The sequence below is a fragment of the Neoarius graeffei genome, chromosome 13 (genome assembly GCF_027579695.1).
Source record: "Neoarius graeffei isolate fNeoGra1 chromosome 13, fNeoGra1.pri, whole genome shotgun sequence".
NCBI lineage: Eukaryota > Metazoa > Chordata > Actinopteri > Siluriformes > Ariidae > Neoarius > Neoarius graeffei.
In genome coordinates, this window is record NC_083581.1 from 9,755,000 (window position 1) to 9,774,411 (window position 19,412).

General features: G+C 42.8%; 1 protein-coding gene and 1 pseudogene across 2 annotated transcripts; both read right to left on the bottom strand.

Moving 5' to 3' along the window:
* Positions 1–1,270: 1,270 nt before the first annotated feature.
* LOC132897223 (uncharacterized) lies at positions 1,271–9,616 on the bottom strand (annotated as a pseudogene).
* A 408-nt stretch (positions 9,617–10,024) lies between these two features.
* Positions 10,025–18,142, bottom strand: LOC132895992 (leucine-rich repeat flightless-interacting protein 2-like). 2 transcript variants are annotated; one of them, XM_060936718.1, is made up of 6 exons: positions 18,083–18,142; positions 12,735–12,914; positions 12,411–12,503; positions 12,091–12,252; positions 10,438–10,530; positions 10,025–10,272 (listed from the first exon to the last, which is right to left on the bottom strand). In XM_060936718.1, the coding sequence occupies exons 1-6, from the start codon at positions 18,119–18,121 to the stop codon at positions 10,228–10,230; spliced, it is 612 nt and encodes a 203-aa protein (XP_060792701.1). In that variant the 5' UTR covers positions 18,122–18,142; the 3' UTR covers positions 10,025–10,227. The 2 variants fall into 2 exon arrangements, with proteins under 2 accessions (XP_060792701.1, XP_060792700.1); XM_060936717.1 differs by having other exon boundaries at positions 10,025–10,530.
* Between the last annotated feature and the right edge of the window lie 1,270 nt (positions 18,143–19,412).

The following is a 19,412-nucleotide window of genomic DNA, read 5'->3' on the forward strand; positions in this document are numbered from 1 at the left end:
AGCTCTCTCCCCAACCACAATGCATGAGTGATGGATGGATGGAAGCAAGCAAGCAAGCTGAAAAGCCGAATAAAAAGTTATTCATACAAATATCAACTCTCGCCTGCCATCGGAGCCGCCTCCAGATGGTCCTCCACCAGCTCGATGGCTCGCTCCAGCGATGCCGGGTGATGACACTGGACCCATTCTGCCGTTTCTTCCGGAAGTCGAAAGACAAACTGCTCCAGTGCCACCAGATTGATGATCTCATCGGCGTCGCGGTTTTCCGCCCTCAGCCACTGTCAGCAGGCGTCCCGGAGTTGCTGCCTGAATGCAAATGGCCGGCCGACTTCCTCCAATGCCAGCGTCTGGAAGCGCTGGCGATGTTGCTCCGGGGAGCGGCCGAGCCGCTGCAGGATGGCTTTCGTTAAAGTCAGCGTAGACCAGCCGGCTGTCAGCAGGGAGCTGCTGCACTGTGAGCTGCGCCTCGCCAGTCAGGAGCGGGAGAAGGCACGCCACGTGCTGCTCCTGCAGCCATCCCCATGCCTTGGCTGCTTGCTTGAAAAGAGCGAGGAATGCTTCCGGATCATCCTGTGGTCCCATCTTTGTGAGGGTGGCGGCAGCAGTGGTTGACGCCCCTGCTGACGCGAGCCGGTGCCGGAACGCCTGGTGATCTTCCTGCTGGGCCAGCATCAAGGCTTCGAAGCATTGCTCCTGCTCCTTTCGGAAGGCGATCAGCGCTTGATGCTGGTTCTGCTGGGCGGTAGCGAGGGCAAGGATGAGCTCTTCAAATGGGGAGGACTCCATGGGGTGGTTCTCTTCTGTGCTCCCGGGTTTCAGCACCACTGTAAAACTTCCTGATGTGGGTGGAGTGCAGAAGCATGGCAGGTGAGAGTTGATATTTGTACGAATATCTTTTTATTTGGCTTTTCAGCTTGCTTACTTGCTTCCATCCATCCATCACTCACTCACTCACACACACATGCATTGTGGTTGGGGAGAGAGCTCTCTTTCTCTGCTCTCTCTCTCCTTTTATGCTCCGTCTCTGTAACACACACACACACACACTAATTGACAGCAGGTGGAATGACTTAGCCACTTACCTTCCCAGACCCCGCCCTCCATTCACATACTGCTGCTTGGCCACGCCCCTGCTGCCACACATACATTAGGCTTAATGATGTCAAGTTGTCAGCATTGACTGACTGATTCAGGGGCTGTAGTGAACATTATCGGTGAATCAGTTCTTAGTACACCGAGACCACACCTGGAGCTCATTCATCAAACCAACATCAAAATATTTCCATGTAGAGGCACCAACCCACTGCCCATAACTTATGTTACATTACATGGCATTTAGCAAACACTCATTCGTACGTCCAGGGCAATGTACAACAAGTGCAAAAGTCAGGTACAAGAAGTGCTGAACTTCATGACGAGAAAGTTCTAGTGCCAACTGAACAAGTGACAGAATAACAATGTAATTTTCTGTTGAATTGCGAACACTCAGCAAACAGCCAAGGAAAACTATACAATTGAACTGACAAAGTACAACTAAATAGAGAAAAATGAAAATCCAATAGCTAACCCCAGGCTAGACAGTACACAGCCTGGGCTGGTCAAGACTGATACACATTTACACAGCAGACAGGGAAGCAGGGGAGAGGTGCAGCCTGGAGAGGTGAGTCTTCAGTCTGTGTTTGAAGGTGGTCAGGGAGTCAGCAGTTCTGACCGCAATGGGAAGGTCATTCCACCAACAGGGAACCAGGACAGACAGCACTCTTGAGTGGGCTGGGCAGGAGCAGAGAGGAGAAGGGACCATGTGACCAGTTGTAGCAAAGCGTAGGGATCTGGCTGGTGTGTAGGGGCAGATCAGTCTCTAGACATATATTGGCCTTAACCCCTTGACAACCTGGAAAGCTTGCACTAATGTTTTAAATTTGATGTGAGCTGCGATGGTTAGACAGTATAGAGCAGCAAGCAAAGGGGTAACCTGGGAGGAACGAGGGAGATTGTAGATCAGGTGGGCTGCAGTGTTCTGGATGAGCTGCAGGGGTCTGATGGCAGATCCTGGAAGGCCAGAAATGACAGAATTGCAGTAATACAAGCAGGAGAGGATCAGTGCTTGGACCAGGAGCGGAGTAGAGTAGGTAGTGAGGAAGGGGTAGATCCGTTGGATGTTGTAGAGGAGAAATCTACACTTCTGGGTCACTCCAGCAATGTTCGCTAAGGAAGAGATTCTGTCATCAAACACCACCCCTTGGTTCTTCGTGCTGGGTGAAGGTGAACTAAAGCTGTCCCCCAGGGATATGACGATGTCCTGGGGTGGAGAGGCTTGAGCAGGAATGTAGATCACCTCTGTCTTGCCTGGGTTGAGTTTCAGGTGATGGTTGTCCATCCAGCTCTGGATGTCACACAGGCAAGCAGAGATGCAAGCAGAGACCTGTGTGTCAGAAGGAGGAAAAGAGAGAAACGATTATGTGTCATCAGTATAGTGGTGGTAGGACAGACCATGAGCAGAGATAATTGGGCTGAGAGACTGGGTGTAGAGGGAAAAGTGGACCAAGGACTGAACCTTGAGGGACATCATTGGTAAGTGGGCATGGTGCTGATAGAGTACCAGACCAGGTAACAGGGAAGGAGCCATTAGAGAGGTAGGACTTGACCCAGTCTAGGACTGTCCCGCAGAGCCCCATAGCTGATAGTGATGACAGAAGGATGAGATGATTAACAGTGTCAAATGCAGCAGAAAGGTCTAGGAGAATCAGGAGAGAGAAGAGGGAGGCAGCATGTGCTGCATGAAGTGCCTCACTCACTGAGAGGAGCACAGTTTCGGTTGAGTGTCTGGCTCAGAAGCTAGACTGCTGAGGATCCAGGAGATTGTTCCAAGAGAGAAAAGAAGACAGTTGGTTAGCAACAGCATGTTCAAGCATCTTTGATAGGAAGGGGAGAAGAGAAACCGGGCAGTAGTTCTGGATGACAGAGGGGCTAGGGTGGGTTGTTTGGGGGGGGGTTCAGCAGAGGGGTGATGTGAATCTGTTTAAAACTGGACGGAAAGTATGCAGAGGACAAGGGTGGGTTGTTTGGGGGGGTTTCAGCAGAGGGGTGATGTGAATCTGTTTAAAACTGGACGGAAAGTATGCAGAGGACAAGGAGTTGACAAGGGAGGTGATAAATGGGAAGATATCAGGAGTGATAGTCTGGTAGAGAGATGAGGGGACAGGGTCAAGGGCACAGGTGGTAGGATGGTGAGCGAGTAGAAGCTGGGAGACATCAGAAGTGGAAAGAGGAGAAAAAGCAGAGAGCAAGAGGAAGAGACAGGGAGGGTGGGGAGAGGGTGAGAAGGGGAGGCAGGATGGTGAAGGAGTTGCAGATGGCCACAATTTTTTCCTCAAAAAAAGACCACAAAGTCATTTCCAGTGATGGAGGACAGAGGTGCAGCTGGTGGAGAGTTGAAGAGAAAAGAGAAAACAGTTGAAGAGGGTTGAAGATGGAGGTATGAATTTTGGAGTGATAAAATTTGATCTTGGCTGATTTGAGTGAAGCTGAGAACTCCGCAAGGAGGGAGCTGTTTCTGTGGGCTGTTCTGTAGGCTGTTTCTGTGGGAGCTAAGTGTTTCAGACATCCAGGGACTGAGAGGGGAAGATCTTGCTAGCCTGGATAATGTGTCAAGTGATGAGGAGAGAGAGGAGAGCAGAGAAGATACAGCAGATTCAGTGGGAAAATTGGGGAAGAATTCAAAGTCAGGGAGGGAAGCAGTGACAGAGGAGGCAAGAGAGGAGGGAGAGAGGGAGCAGAGGTTAAGATGGACTGTACCAGTGAGGATAGGAGGGGGGAGGATGGGTGGAGAGTAACAAGGAGGAAAATGAAATGAAGTAGTGGTCAGACAGATGGAGAGGGGAGGGATCTGAGGTTTCACAGTTTCTGAAGCAGACCAAGGGGTGTGAGAGAAGGAGATGGAGAGGGCTGCAGGTGTTGTGGCATTGTCAGGTGAAATCCAGGTCTTGGTCAGTGCAAGAATGTGGTGGGACAGGAGGGAGGTATAGGCAGAGATAAAGTCAGCCTTCCATGTGGCAGACTGCAGGGATCCCAGACGTCCGCTATTTAGCAGAATTCCGCTATTTTTCTAGCCAAAGTGGTGGTGTTTTTTTTTTTAAATCTCTTGTATATCCGTTAAAAATATGTTTAAGTAAAATGACCAGCAGAATACGTTCTGATTTGGTTTGCTTGTTTAGCGATGTTTTTGTCAGCTTCGTTTGTTCTCGTTGACATTCGGGAACACTCGGAAGTTAAATTGATGTAAATACCGCGAGACTGTACGCGATAGAATGAGAAAACAATATGGCTGCGCCCATTTGCTAGAAAATGTTTTAACTCCGTTCGTGCTTTTGTTTCTAATGTGTTGAACTTAATTCAATATGCAGGGCTGTGAAATTTCCGCGGATTCTGTCGCGAAAAATATCTTCACAAAACGTCTATTTTTGCATTAAAAATCATTGGGGGGGGTCTAGTCGGTTTTAATCGCCTTGCACGAGACCGGCGGCTCAATACAGCCGGACTCGCGGAGTTTTATGCCAGCTGAGCGTGGAACATGTCTTGACTGCGACTCAGGAGCAGTGTTGCCAGATTGGGCGGTTTCAAGTGCATTTTGGTGGGTTTTGAACATATTTTGGGCTGGAAAACGTCAGCAGTATCTGGCAACATGGAGTGCATGACAGAGCTAAAAATAGCTATTGCGTGACCTGGCACCGCGTACGTGAATTTTGTACTTACAGGGTGCAAGATCAGACATAGTTAAGATGCCATCAAAAAGGAAAGCTAAGGAGGTGTTTGAGAGAGATGCAAAGAGGGCTAGAAAAGAACACACACACAGACAGACTGAAGGAAAAGATGAAAAAGAACAAGTTTGCAAAACTGAAAGAGATGGTGTTAAAGAAAAGAAAATTAAAAGACTTTCATTAGATGCTGTGTGACAGACTATGAACATTTTGTAAATAGCTTTAATAGAGGAATGCAAATACTATAGAACTAATAACTAATAGCCTTACTGAAAGATGAATTGAAAGAAACAGCTGGGAGTGATGCAAAGAGGAATAGAAGGAGCCAGAAGTAAAAGAAAAGATGTAAATAATATATTAGATAAGAAACATTAGTTTTTTTTAAACTTTTGCTCTGTAGACAAGAGACATTGTGAGATTCTTGGAAAAAGCCAGGACATAATACAAGAATTAAGTGTAATTTGGAAGACAACAGGTATCTCTCACTTAAATATTGAGCATGATTTTTCACAAAGTCATTTTGAAAGGCCTATCAAAGTTTTCTTTTATTAACATTTCTTTAAATTGTTATTTACACTTTTTTTTAACTTTTATTTTGATTAAGAGATAAAATACATAGGCACTTATTAGATATTTCAAGGTATTTTACATGGATCTTTCATTTTAAAAGAGAAAACTGTTGATAGGTATTTTATATGGCAAAATGAAGACCAAGACTAGTCAAATATTTACTTGTTGAGATCAATTTTTTACTTGCAGGAAATGCTCAGAATACACCATATAACACCTAAAATGGCTTGGTGTCTGGGGCCCTGTGGGCCCCAGACCCCCGGCTTATGCTGGGGGCTGTCCCCCACAGACCCCCCCTTTTCCTCGGATTTCTTATTTACAATTTCACAGCCCTGAATATGTCGTGGAAAAAAGATATCGTCCATAAAAGAGATAGCGGAACAGTGTCCGGGTTAGAAGAAGTATATTCTTCAAAGCTATATTTTCATCTAATTTTTATAACAATTTTTTTTTTGCCACTTATGTCATTGATTACAAAATATGGCATCAAATAGATACACATTATTGTTAAATTCTGTTGCTTTTCTATGTTAAATCTATGTAAAAAATGTGTTCTATAGCATCTTTAAATGTTAAAATCTCAACAGCTTCGGGGGCTTGCAGCCCCCTTGACCCCTGCTGATAGTTTCTTACATTCCTCTATTTTTTTCAATTACTGCTGGGATCCCTGAGACTGGCAGTTCCATAATCCAGCAGTGATCCAGAATGTGTCAGTGGAAATAGCTGAAGGGTAGATGAGGTTGGAGAGGCACTGTCCTTGCGGAGGGCTACAGGGATGGAAGTGCCTTTTGTGGGTGAGGCCACAAACAGGAATGGGGTAGAGGCACATAATGAACAGGTTATGGGAGGGGTAGGAGAGGAGGAAAGGTTTTGGGAAGGAGCATCACTCGAAACAACACTAAAATCCCTGCTAATTAGCAAATTAAAAAACAGCTGATCGCTTGTGCTATCGAAACTGATGGGTGAATCATGTCTACTAGCTAACCAGATTGCACAAGGTAAATGGAGCAGCATACGTGTAACAAGCAACAGATAAACAGTATATTCAACAGATACACGCAACAGAAAAATACAGTAATCACGAAAACAATCGGGAAAACAGAAAACTAAGTCTGCTCTAGAAGTATTCCATAGCTCCATGTAGCTCCTGCATGGAACTGAACAGTAGCGTGTGTCACTCTGTAGGGAAAGGAGCATCCCAATGTGGTAGTCCTCTTCATATGCAATGGCAACATACTCTCCTTGAGAGTTGAAGTGGTAAATGCCAAAACTGTCAACCAACTGTAAATCATCGGACCCTGATTCTGAATTGCTGTTCTCTGATTTTCTTTGAGTTTTCTTTTCTTTTTTTGATAGATTATGTTTTCATTTTCCCTGTGCTTGCTTCTTAAGCGTTGACTTTTTTCATGTGCTAACTTCATAAGTTCTTTCTGATCATCAGCATATTTATTGACTAGCCACACAGACAGGGTTTTGTTGTGTTTTACCATGGATGTCAGAGTGGTAGTGTATTGAAGCATTTCTTCACTTAAATCCAGATGTCCAAGAACATTTTCTCCCAGCAAGTTTGTCAATTTGCAGTGTTTTAGCTTGGCCCTGCGTTCAACGCTAGGCTCTTCTCCAAATTGTCTACCTCGTAGAAAATCTACAAGCTGACGTTCAGTGACCTCTGAGGCCCTGAATCAGATCCCTCAAAGCATCCTTTGTAATTTGATTTTCTGGCAGGCTTTGTTGCGTGCAGTGAATTGTACACAGCATCTTTTCCAAGCTGAAATTCAGGAAAGATTCCATCTGCATTTTCATCCAAAAGACCACCAACATCTTGCTCCCACAAAAGGAACTGATTTGACCTTGCAGATACTTGTACAAAAGGCTAGCAAATCACTTCTACAACCACTTTTTTCATCACCTCTGCAACCCAAGCAGTCTCTTGCAGTGCGAATGAAACAATCTGCATTTGATTCTCTACCGCCACCAAAGTGAACACATTTTTGGCTATTGTTTCTCCCTAACCATTTGCTAGGTCATACTCAGGTCTTTTCAATCTTTTTTCACATTCTGATGGCAAGCCTAACAGGAAGTGTGCATTGCAGAAAAGCATTTCTGTTTCTTCTACAATGTCTGGCAATTCAGCTTTCCTGACTTCTGAAAACTTTTTGTTGAAACATTTATTTACACTCGCATGGTCTGACATGGTAGCGCACATTTTAGTCAGTAGAGCTTTCACAGTTGTGTCATGCTGGTCACCCTCGTAAATATGTCTTCCAACTCAGTGAACATTGCCAATGCATTAACAACAAGTTAATGCATTGCAAGTTAATGCAAGTTAACACTGTCCTCATCTGCCATATGGGTAAAACCAAGGGACAAGTATTTTCTTGTAGGTAGTGTAACTTGGTGGCCCAATTTTTTTTTCCGCAAGTGGTCCCATCAAACTCGTCATCCCATTGTTCACTTACATTCATTATTTCTGCAAGCTGATATTTTGCTAAAATGTGTGCTCTGTCTACACTGCAAAAAAATATCTTAAGACAAAATATCTTTAGTATGGGTGAATTTATCTAATATTTATTAGAAGATTATTAGAACTCAAATATAAGATTATTTAGCTTACTTTTAGATGCTTTTACTCATACGAATCTTTACATTTTCTTATTCTCCTGGCAGATAACTGCTAATTTTAAGCATTTAGTTCTAGAAAGAAGCAAAATTATCTGCTTTAAAAAAAGCAAAAGAAGCCTAAAGGTCTCAGGTCCTCTCATTGTTTCAAAAATAACTGCTTAATGCAAGTACCCTGACTTACCGTTGTTATTTCATCACACTTCTTGCAATTCTCATGGAGTTCTTCCTTTGACTGCTGCACTGAGGCTTGCAGTGTGTTCACCTGTGCTCAAATAGGAAGGAACATACTGAAGAAAAATTATTTCATACATTTGTCCTCACTGTGACTTTGATTCTGTTTGGATCAATTTAAAACTCTAATCAGTTCATCTGTTGCTGACTGTGATAATTCCATATAAATCCTACAAACATTCAACATTCATTCTAGAGACATCACACTAACAAGAATTTTGAGCAGATGTAAGAACAACACGAAAACATAATGCCTCTGTCACCAAGTGGCAGAGGCATAGCCTTACCTTTGTGACTCCTCGTTGTGGGTAAAAGTTTCCTTCATCTGACTGTATTGTGGCTGCTTAATCATAGCCCATCTTTCCTTGTCAGTGTTGTATCCCTGGGGTGCTAATGGTGAGACCGTTAAAATAGAAGGTTGGTGCGGTGGACTTCACTGAGCCAGAGGTGATCGAGGTATGTGAACATACTAAGAAAACCTCACTGCAGCATCAAAATCATCTTTTTCCCACTTTATACAGAATATGTAATTGTACTTGTGAATGTTCACTGTGCACTTTTTCTCCCATCCCACTCTCTCCATCTGTCCTCACCTCATTTCTGCCTAATCTTAGCCAGCTTAGTTGTTTCTTACGTGAACAAAACATGAGGTACCTGTTTGGTTACAAATTAAAATAGATGAACATAGGTCCTCCCATAGCTACTTCTAAACATGGTCCACTTCCTTTATTACACAAGATATTCTTCATCATCATAGTCAGCAACATTCCATATTCCCCATAAGCAGCTGAGAAAAAACTGAAATATGTTAACTTGGACTACAGCCACATTCATGATAACAGTATTTCTTCACTCAAAATAATTAGTTTTTCTTTTGTTTCAGACATGTAAAAGCTTTTTTACCTTTACCTGACATGTTTCGACGGTGTAACTTCCGTCTTCATCAGAGGGTGACCCTCTGATGAAGACGGAAGTTACACCGTCGAAACATGTCAGGTAAAGGTAAAAAAGCTTTTACATGTCTGAAACAAAAGAAAAACTAATTATTTTGATTTAAGAAGAAGACATAATGAACGTAATATATTTAGTATTTCTTCACATTCACACTTTTTCATTCACTTTCTTACAGCTTGTTTCTTTCAAAAATTAAGGGGTAAAAAAACCCTCCTAATATCCTGAGGTTCGAGGCCCCCAAGTGGTGCTCAACTGAAATGCAGAAGCACACATCCTTGCTGCATCCACCGCTGAAAATTTATAAACAGAAACTGACCAACAGCCGAGCCACACTTCTCGTTTTTGGCTCTGACAGTGTTTGGTAAGGATTCAGCATCAAGCAACTCACAGACACAACCCAGAACCTTCAAAGCAGCTGGAACAGGAGCTCCAACGTGAAATCTTTGGCTAATAAGTGCTGATGGGTTTGGTCTGGACCGCATGCCCCCTGTGGACCCCTGCATCGCATCACTGGCGTTCTCACCAGACAAAACATGATGTTCTAATGTCTGCTGTCCCAGCAGTATCAAGTACAGACATACTAACGACTACCCACACTGCATGAAGTATACAAAATGGGCCTACATGGTTTGCCCTGCATTCCTGGACTGGTCTTTGGGCCTGTGGCCCCAGAGAGGACGATTCAAGTTTCAGAGTTGCTCTCAGGCTGACAGTTCAGCTCAGAGCGACAAGTGACCGGAACTGAGCTCTCGGGGCCATAACAAACAAGCAAGCACCTTTCAACTGACCTGTGAATCAGTCTCTAAATTGTGCTAGTCCCCCCCCCCCCCCCCCCCCAACACAACCCAAGCCCCACCACCACCCACCCAGAACACATTTGAAAAACCACACAGAGTCCAACAATGAAGTTCAGCTGATGGCCTGCTGGTTGTACAGACCTCACGAAGGGGTGAAATGGAACATCATGAAGGGATAAAACAGAATGCTAGTAGGCATTGTGTTAGTAGGTTACAGAAACCATTGTGACAATTATGTTGGGTGATAGTAAAAAGTAATTCAGGTGTTAAACACCACCCTGGCAGGTATTTGGGGTTCACAGAACCACAGGCTCCTCAGATCCAAGACCTATGCAATGACTCTGTGAAAATACAGATTTAATTTCTAAGTTAGATGATCATGTAGAAGTTTAAATATTTGCTTCTAAATGTTCATGTGCTAATGAGGTACTGCATTTACTTTTCTGACTCATAACTGACACATGGTGTACTATATCACTCATGACATAGTGAGAGGAAAAGCTTACTTTTAGTAACTCATGGCACTGTTCTAAATTTTCCCTCATCTCTTGGCACTGCAACTTCAGAACACTGTGAACCTCCTTTTCATGCTCCCTCTTCTGAAACGGCGTGAAGCAAAAGAGGTTAACACTCAAGCGTTTGTTCTTCACATCTGCAATGAGCCGCATCCTTTCAGTAAAAAATGAACCCAATATTTTAAACCAGGGCTTTGAACCGGTTCAAGGAACGAAAACGAAAACCGGGAACTTTTTCTATTTCACATGGAACAGAAACGAAACCAGAAACTTTATTATTTTTTATGTTCCGGAACAGAAACGCTTATTAAAAATAATGGTAACCGGTTAATACCGGTTTTTATTTCGTTCCTCAAAGTTTCTGTAGCCTACAAATAAAAGTCATTCTTCTCCTGCGCAAGTTTCTATGACCCGCTGGGGTTCACTTCCTGTGTGACGTTCGCTGATTGAATGGAGAGAGCGGGAAGGTGGACTACTAGTGAGTAAGTGCATTACTGAGTGTCTGAGCAAAGAAGAGCCTGAACGTTGCAACCTCCCTATTGGCTGTTTGTAAAAATGTATAATTGTTGCCCTTCCCACGGGAATCATCATGGGCTCGAGAGACGAGACCTGACGAGTTAGTTCGTTGGTAGCAGAACAAAATGTCTGGACACAAATCGGGTTTTCAGAAAAGGAAAGAAAATAAACGGAGGGTCGAAAATACAAAAAAGGAGGCAGAAAATGTAAAACGAGTTTTAAGGTAGGACAAATGGTTACTAACTTTTTAAGGCAGCCTGCCGTGGCTGCAGGCTTTCAGTTGTGTCATTGAATGGTTACTTTTCTGAGGCAGCCCGCCGTGGCTGCCTGCAGGCTTATTTATTATAGCCCATTTAGTTAAAATAGTTTATATAAAATGTTTATAGTTATAGTTATGTGATGGTTGTCCTGATTTAGACTGTTTTTTTGGGGGGGGGGTTGCGCGATGTTGCACCCGGGTCCAGATTAGGGCAGAACCGGCCCTGGCTACATTTCAGGTGTAGTTTGTTTTATGAATGTATGTACTTGCATAGATGTGTACTTGGTCTTCCAATATGGCGCCTAACAAAATCTTGCGGCGCGGTGACGTCATGCGGTAGCCCTCTATAGGGCCTGACTAGCCTTTGGTAACACACTAAACGAATTCTCTTTCATTTTTGGCACTTTTTCTGTTTGTGTAGATGGGAAGACATACTGAGAATCCAAATTGCCAACATTTGAAATAATAATTGTTTTGAATTATTTCTTGTCTTATTTAATGAAGGTTGTAATAGAATTAGCCTACATTTGGCTTAAGCTGGATGAGACAGAGACATAATTTTATAGCCATTTGTTAAACAGCTGACAGGGAACGTAATTAACTGTTCCGGGAACGAAATTTTTTTGTTCTAACCGGTTCGGGAACGTCTATTTAATGGTGGAACCCAAAACCGGAAACGTTAAAATTCCGTTTCTGCTCGGAACGAACCAATAGGAAAAAAATTCTGGTTCAAAGCCCTGTTTTAAACTGGAAATAATTTTTATTTTAAATAAATATAGCTTGTGATGTAACTCATCATGCACATCACAAGTCCTTGCATTATTAATTTATTTATCATTATTAAAGAAACTGCTGAATTTCTCTCTTACCATCATTATCTCATCACACTTCCTGCGAGTCTCATAGAGCTCTTCCTCCACCTGCTGCACTGAGGCTTGCAGTGTGCTCACCTGGGACATCAGGTAAGACTCCAGATGAGCAAAGGACGCAATCACCAGGTCATATTTCTCCTCAGCATCAGCCAGAGACAGCTGGAAGTTTTTACAACCAAAGTTTGTTAGCTTTATTAACTTCTACACACAAATTCAGAAAACTTTGAGAACTTGATTCATCACTTGTTAGAACCTCCTGAAATCTTTTGCGGACAAAACGTCACCAAGACATGACTAAACAAGGCATAAAACCTTACCTTTAGTGACTCTTCATTTTGGGTAAAAGTTTCCTTCATCTGATTGTACTGTAACTTCAGGATACTGTGAGCCTTCTGTTCACGCTTACACTCCTAAAACACAGGCATGGAGCAACAGAGGTCTAAAGGTTTGTGCTTAATGTACTACAGTGCACCACTACAATGCAGTACTTCTATTCAATTAAAAAAAAAGCATTTGAAACAATAAATGCAATTTTTATTTTGTTCAAGTAGATATATGCTGTGGTGTAACTCATCATGCATAATGAGTCCTAACATTATTTCTAAAGGTACTGCTTGATGCAGGATTTCATCTGCACTCACCTTTCTTATCTTATTATTCCTGTGCTTGATCTTCGAGAGCTCTTTCTCTTGCTCATGCACCCAGTCTTGTAGTAAATCTGAGTCAGATGTCAGGTTGGAGTTCTCTTTCTTTAGCTGGGCATTGGACTCAATCACCTGCTTATATTTCCTTTCAGCTTCAGACAGAGTGACCTGCAAGTTCTACAACCAAAGTTCATTGGCTTAATTTATAGTGCCTTGCAAAAGTATTCATCCCCCTTGGTGTTTGTCCTGTTTGGTGCATTACAAGCTGGAATTAAAATGGATTTTTGGGGGGTTAGCACCATTTGATTTACACAACATGCCTACCACTTTAAAAGGTCCACATTTTTTTTATTGTAACACAAACAATAATTAAGATGAAAAAAACAGAAATCTCATCTCATTATCTCTAGCCGCTTTATCCTGTTCTACAGGGTCGCAGGCAAGCTGGAGCCTATCCCAGCTGACTACGGGCGAAAGGCGGGGTACACCTTGGACAAGTCGCCAGGTCATCACAGGGCTGACACATAGACACAGACAACCATTCACACTCACATTCACACCTACGGTCAATTTAGAGTCACCAGTTAACCTAACCTGCATGTCTTTGGACTGTGGGGGAAACCGGAGCACCCGGAGGAAACCCACGCGGACACGGGGAGAACATGCAAACTCCGCACAGAAAGGCCCTCGCCGGCGACGGGGCTCGAACCCAGACCTTCTTGCTGTGAGGCGACAGTGCTAGCCACTACACCATCGTGCCGCCCCAAAACAGAAATCTGGAGTGTGCAAAAGTATTCACCCCCTTTCGTATGAAACCCCTAAACAAGAGCTGATCCAACCAATTCACTTCATAAGGTCACATAATTAGTTGATTAAGATCCACCTGTGTGCAATCAAAGTGTCACATGATCTGTCACATGATGTCTGTATAAATCAACCTGTTCTGGAAGTACCCTGACTCTGCTACACTACTAAGCAAGAAACATGAAAACCAAGGAGCACTCCAAACAGGTCAGAGACAAAGTTGTGGAGAAGTATAGATCAGGGTTGGGTCATAAAAAATATCCCAAACTTTGAATATCCCAGGGAGCACCATTAAATCCATTATAGCAAAATGGAAAGAATATACAGTGGTGCTTGAAAGTTTGTGAACCCTTTATAATTTTCTATATTTCTGCATAAATATGACCTAAAACATCATCAGATTTTCACACAAGTCCTAAAAGTAGATAAAGAGAACCAAGTTAAACAAATGAGACAAAAATATTATACTTGGTCACTTATTTACTGAGGAAAATGAGCCAATATTACATATCTGTGAGTGGCAAAAGTATGTGAACTTCTAGGATTAGCAGTTAATTTGAAGGTGAAATTAGAGTCAGGTGTTTTCAATCAATGGGATGACAATCAGGTGTGAGTGGGCACCCTGTTTTATTTAAAGAAGAGGGATCTATCAAAGTCTGATCTTCACAACACATGTTTGTGGAAGTGTATCATGGCACGAACAAAGGAGATTTCTGAGGACCTCAGAAAAAGCGTTGTTGATGCTCATCAGGCTGGAAAAGGTTACAAAAGCATCTCTAAAGAGTTTGGACTCCACCAATCCACAGTCAGACAGATTGTGTACAAATGGAGGAAATTCAAGACCATTGTTACCCTCCCCAGGAGTGGTCGACCAACAAAGATCACTCCAAGAGCAAGGTGTGTAATAGTCGGTGAGGTCACAAAGGACCCCAGGGTATCACACCAGATACTGAAAGCAAAGGTTCACATACTTTTGCCACTCACAAATATGTAATATTGGATCATTTTCCTCAATAAATAAGTGACCAAGTATAATATTTTTGTCTCATTTGTTTAACTGGGTTCTCTTCATCTACTTTTAGGACTTGTGTGAAAATCTGACGATGTTTTAGGTCATATTTATGCAGAAATATAGAAAATTCTGAAGGGTTCACAAACTTTTAAGCACCACTGTAGCACCACTACAAACCTGACAAGAGAAGGCCACTCACCAAAACTCACAGACCGGGCAAGGAGGGTATTAATCAGAGATGCAACAAAGACACCAACGATAACGCTGAGGGAGCTGCAAAGATCCACAGTGGAGATGGGAGTATCTGTCCATAGGCCATACACTCCACAGAGTGGGGCTTTCAGGAAGAGCAGCCAGAAAAGTCATTGCTTAAAAAAAAATCATGTTTGGAGTTTGCCCAACAGCATGTGGCAGACTCCCCAAACACATGGAAGAAGATTCTCTGGTCAAATGAGACTAAAAGGCTACGTTCACACTGCAGGCTGAAGTGACTCAAATCCGATCTTTTCGCCCATATGTGACCTGTATCCGATCTTTTATTGACAATATGAACGACACAGATCCGATTTTTTCAAATCTGACCCAGGCCGTTTGGATATGTGGTGCTAATTCCGATTCCTATCCGCTCTTTTCATATGCGACTTCAGTCTGAACCGCCAGGTCGCATTCATCCGACTTACACGTCATCAACAAGCCACAAACGTCACTATTCTGCGCTGAAGTAGGCGGCGGGTCTCTCAAAAAAAGTTACAACAACGTGGTGCATAATCACGGGCGCAGATAGAGGGTGGGACGAGTCATATTTAAATTCACCTCGTTCGGTCCCCCCTACTTATAGGGAGGAAAAAACATCTATGCTGTCTTTCTTTGCATAAGGCAAACCTCACGGAAAAATCAAAAGACTAATTACCATTCGGTTTATTGAGGTGCACAGCAGTGTATACATATAGTTGCAACAACTCACATAAAACAAAACAAAGACTGATATTCGGTTGGTTGAGCTGCGCAGACTGCACAGGTTGCGAGCTCGAGCTTGGTTGCTATGGTTACTAACAACAAGTTTGACAGGCATGTTGGGGTTGGTTTGCTGGCAGCTTTGTCCCCCCCAGTTTTTTGTCCCCCCCCAGTTCAAAAAACGTATCTGCGCCCCTGCGCATGACATCAATGCGAGGGACGCTTCGGGCTGTGAAGGTTCTGAATCTTCTCAATGGAAGGACGCAGAGGTTAGGGAGCTGATTTCCATTTGGGGGGATGCAGCTATTCAAGCTAGATTGGATGGGTCATACCGCAACCGGGCGGTTTTACTTCCGTAAACACTGGCCATGCTCACTGCGTGTGACGTCGTCATATCCTGCAGTGCGCATGCGGAACACTTTTAGGTCACTTTTCGTTCATACTGAGGATCACATACAAGTCGCATATATTTGTTAATGTGAACGACCTCACAAAAAAATCGGATTTCACAAAAAAATCGGAATTGAGCATTAAGCCTTGCAGTGTGAACGTAGCGAAATTGATCTTTTTGGCCATCATGGGAAATGCCATGTTTGGCACAAACCCAACATCCCGAGAACACCATTCCTAAAGTGAAGCATGGTGGTGGCAGCGTCATGCTGTGGGGATGTTTTTCATCTGCAGGGACAGGAAAGCTGGTCAGGACTGAAGGAAAGCTGGATGGCACTAAATACAGGGCAATTCTGGAGGAAAACATGTTTGAGTCAGCCAGAGGTTTGATACTGGGATGAAGACTCACGTTCCAGCAGGACAATGACCCTAAACATACTGCTAAAGCTACACTGGAGTGGTTTAAAGGGAAACATTTAAATGTCTTGGAATGGCCTAGTCAAAGCCCAGACCTCAATCCAATTGAGAATCTGTAGCATAACTTGAAGATTGGTGTATACTAACGCAATCCATCTAACTTGAAGGAGTTGGAACAGTTTTGCCTTGAGGAATGGGCAAAAATCCCAGTGGCTAGATGTGCTAAGCTAATAGAGACATACCCCAAGTGACTTGTAGCTGTAATTGTAGCAAAAGGTGGCTCTATAAAGTATTGGCTTTTTTTTTTTGGGGGGGGGGGGGGGGGGGGGGGGATACTTATGCACACTCCAGATTTCTGTTTTTTCATTTTAATTATTGTTTGTGTCACAAACAATAATTACAAATTTAAAAAAAATGTGCACCTTTAAAGTGGTAGGCATGTTCTGTTAATCAAATGGTGCTAACCCCCAAAAAATCCATTTTAATTCCAGCTTGTAATGCAACAAAACAGGACAAACACCAAAGGGGATGAATACTTTTGCAAGGCACTGTATTTCTACACACACACACACACACACACACACACACACACACACACACACACACACACACACTTTGTTTTTATGTATATGTAACCACACACACGTATATACACTGAAGTAATCCCACACATACACTGATTTGTCTTATGCTGATTATATATTGATTCAAAGCCAGGTATTTTGATCTTCAGTAAAAAGTAAATGAAGTTGATTCTATTAAAAGTAATAATAAATTGACTGATGAATGATCATAATTATTGCATTTACTTGTTTATTGTAAAGAAATTGAGATTGAATAAACTGAAAGGTTGTTTTCTGCTAAATCACTGACCTGTTTTAATTGTGTATTGTTCTAACTTCTGCACCTGCTTTTTTTTTTTCATATGTTGTAATGAGCTGGCCAAGGTCATTTTGCACCAAGTAACATTCACTTTGAATTAAGCAATTGTTCATGTATCCTTTTGATTATGTGTTGTGCTGGTCCTGCATGAGAATGCATTACATTTTATCAAGTGACCCATTCCTTTCTAAATTGCATATTATTCATTCTGAATCATGCGATTCATGCACCGGAATGTTTCGCACGAGTCATTCTGAATTTTATATTGTCCCTGTGCTGTGCAAAACTTTGCACCTGCATCTGTATCATTTTTTATCCTGTGTTGTGGTGGTCTGGCCAGGGCCATTTTGAATCAAGCATTATGCATTGAGTCCTGAATTGAGTGCTGTTCAAGATGCATCACTTTCTTATCATATGTTTTAACACTTCCTGAATTGACCATTCATGTACTGGAAAGTTTGGCCCGGTTGATTCAAAATGTGAGAAGCACAAGATATGCTGACTAATAGGAAATGTGGAAGAGATATGATGTGACATGTTAACCAATGAGATTATTTGCATACACTGTTATTTTAAAGCTGTATAAAATGAAAACTTTGTGAGTTTGAGTCAGATCACTCTGCAGACTGACTCGGCTTTTGCTATTGATTTAATAAAAGTCTAACTTTTCTTCAAACTCTTTGAACTTGGAGTGTTCTTGCTTGAGAGAGTTTCAACGACAACACACACACAGACACGCACACACTTTGAGGTCTCAACTCATCACGTATAACAGCTTGAAGTGCTTTGGGGATAAGAGAAAACATCTTAAAATGGAGAGAAAATGGAAAGAGAGAGAGAGAGAGAGAGAGAGAGAGAGAGAGAGAGAGAGAGAGAGAAAATTTACCCTTAGTGACTCCTCGCAGTGTGTTACAGTTTCCATCATCTCTAGGTAACATGATTCCACGTTACTGTGAGTTTCCCGCTCCTGCTCACACTCCTGAAACACAGCCATGGAGCAGAAGACATTTAAACTTTCAGACGTACTTTTCACAAATTCAGTCAGCCACATCCAGTCGGGGGGGAACACACACACACACACGCATCTCAAACTAGAAATACACGTTTTATTTTATTTTGTGGGCAGCACGGTGGTGTAGTGGTTAGCGCTGTCACCTCACAGCAAGAAGGTCCGGGTTCGAGCCCTGTGGCTGGCGAGGGCCTTTCTGTGCGGAGTTTGCATGTTCTCCCTGTGTCTGCGTGGGTTTCCTCCAGGTGCTCCAGTTTCTCCCACAGTCCAAAGACATGCAGGTTAGGTTAACTGGTGACTCTAAATTGACCGTAGGTGTGAATGGTTGTCTGTGTCTATGTGTCAGCCCTGTGGTAACCTGGCGACTTGTCCAGGGTGTACCCTGCCTTTCGCCCGTAGTCAGCTGGGATAGGCTCCAGCTTGCCTGCGACCCTGTAGAACAGGATAAAGCGGCTAGAGATAATGAGATGAGAGATTTTATTTTGTACATATAACATGTGGTATAATTTATCAAGCTAGAAAAGAATGGATTTATTCATAAAATATTTGTAAGAATTTCCTCAAGAGATCTGGGTTTCATGAAAATCCTATAAATTCTGAAAAACATTTGTATCCTATTCATCCCCTGAGTGTATGCAAATTTACGCAATTTAAGACTAAGTAATGTAATCCTCAACTTGATCAAAGTACAAATTACATAACTTGGATGGATGACTGCACTTTATATTCCATATATAACTGTCGAGTTGAAATACACTGCCCTGACGGACTTCCGCTTGGGGCGCGCATAGGATGGCAGCATAGAGAAACCTCGCCCAAGCAGCTAGATATCTTACATGCCCCTGAAAATCTGAACTTTACTTGCGAATTATTATAACTGCATTAGAGGGGTGATAATGTCGACCAAGGCAAAAAAAGACACCAAAGAAAATAAAAATCCATGGCAAACAGGAGCACAGAGCAAGACTGCTAGCGCTAGCTCTAACGAAGACATGGCTAATCTGGGCCTGATCCTCAAAGAGCTGAGAGATTTTCAGCAAGATAACAAGATTCAACTGGATGATATCAAGGTAGAAATAACCAAAATGAACACGAGACTTGAGGAGGCTGAAGAGCGAATTATGAAAGCCGAAGAAAGAATACAAAACACAGAGGATATTGTGTTGGAGATGCTAAAACTTCTAGCCCAAATGGAAGCTAAGATAAC

Coding starts and splice junctions, on each gene's coding strand:
- LOC132895992 (XM_060936717.1), bottom strand. CDS start 18,121: ATGATGGAAACTGTAACACACTGCGAGGAGTCACTAAGG. Junction 12,915..18,082: donor ACTGCGAGGAGTCACTAAGG/GTAAATTTTCTC, acceptor CTTTGGTTGTAG/AACTTGCAGGTCACTCTGTC. Junction 10,531..12,090: donor AGTGTGATGAGATAATGATG/GTAAGAGAGAAA, acceptor ACGCCGTTTCAG/AAGAGGGAGCATGAAAAGGA.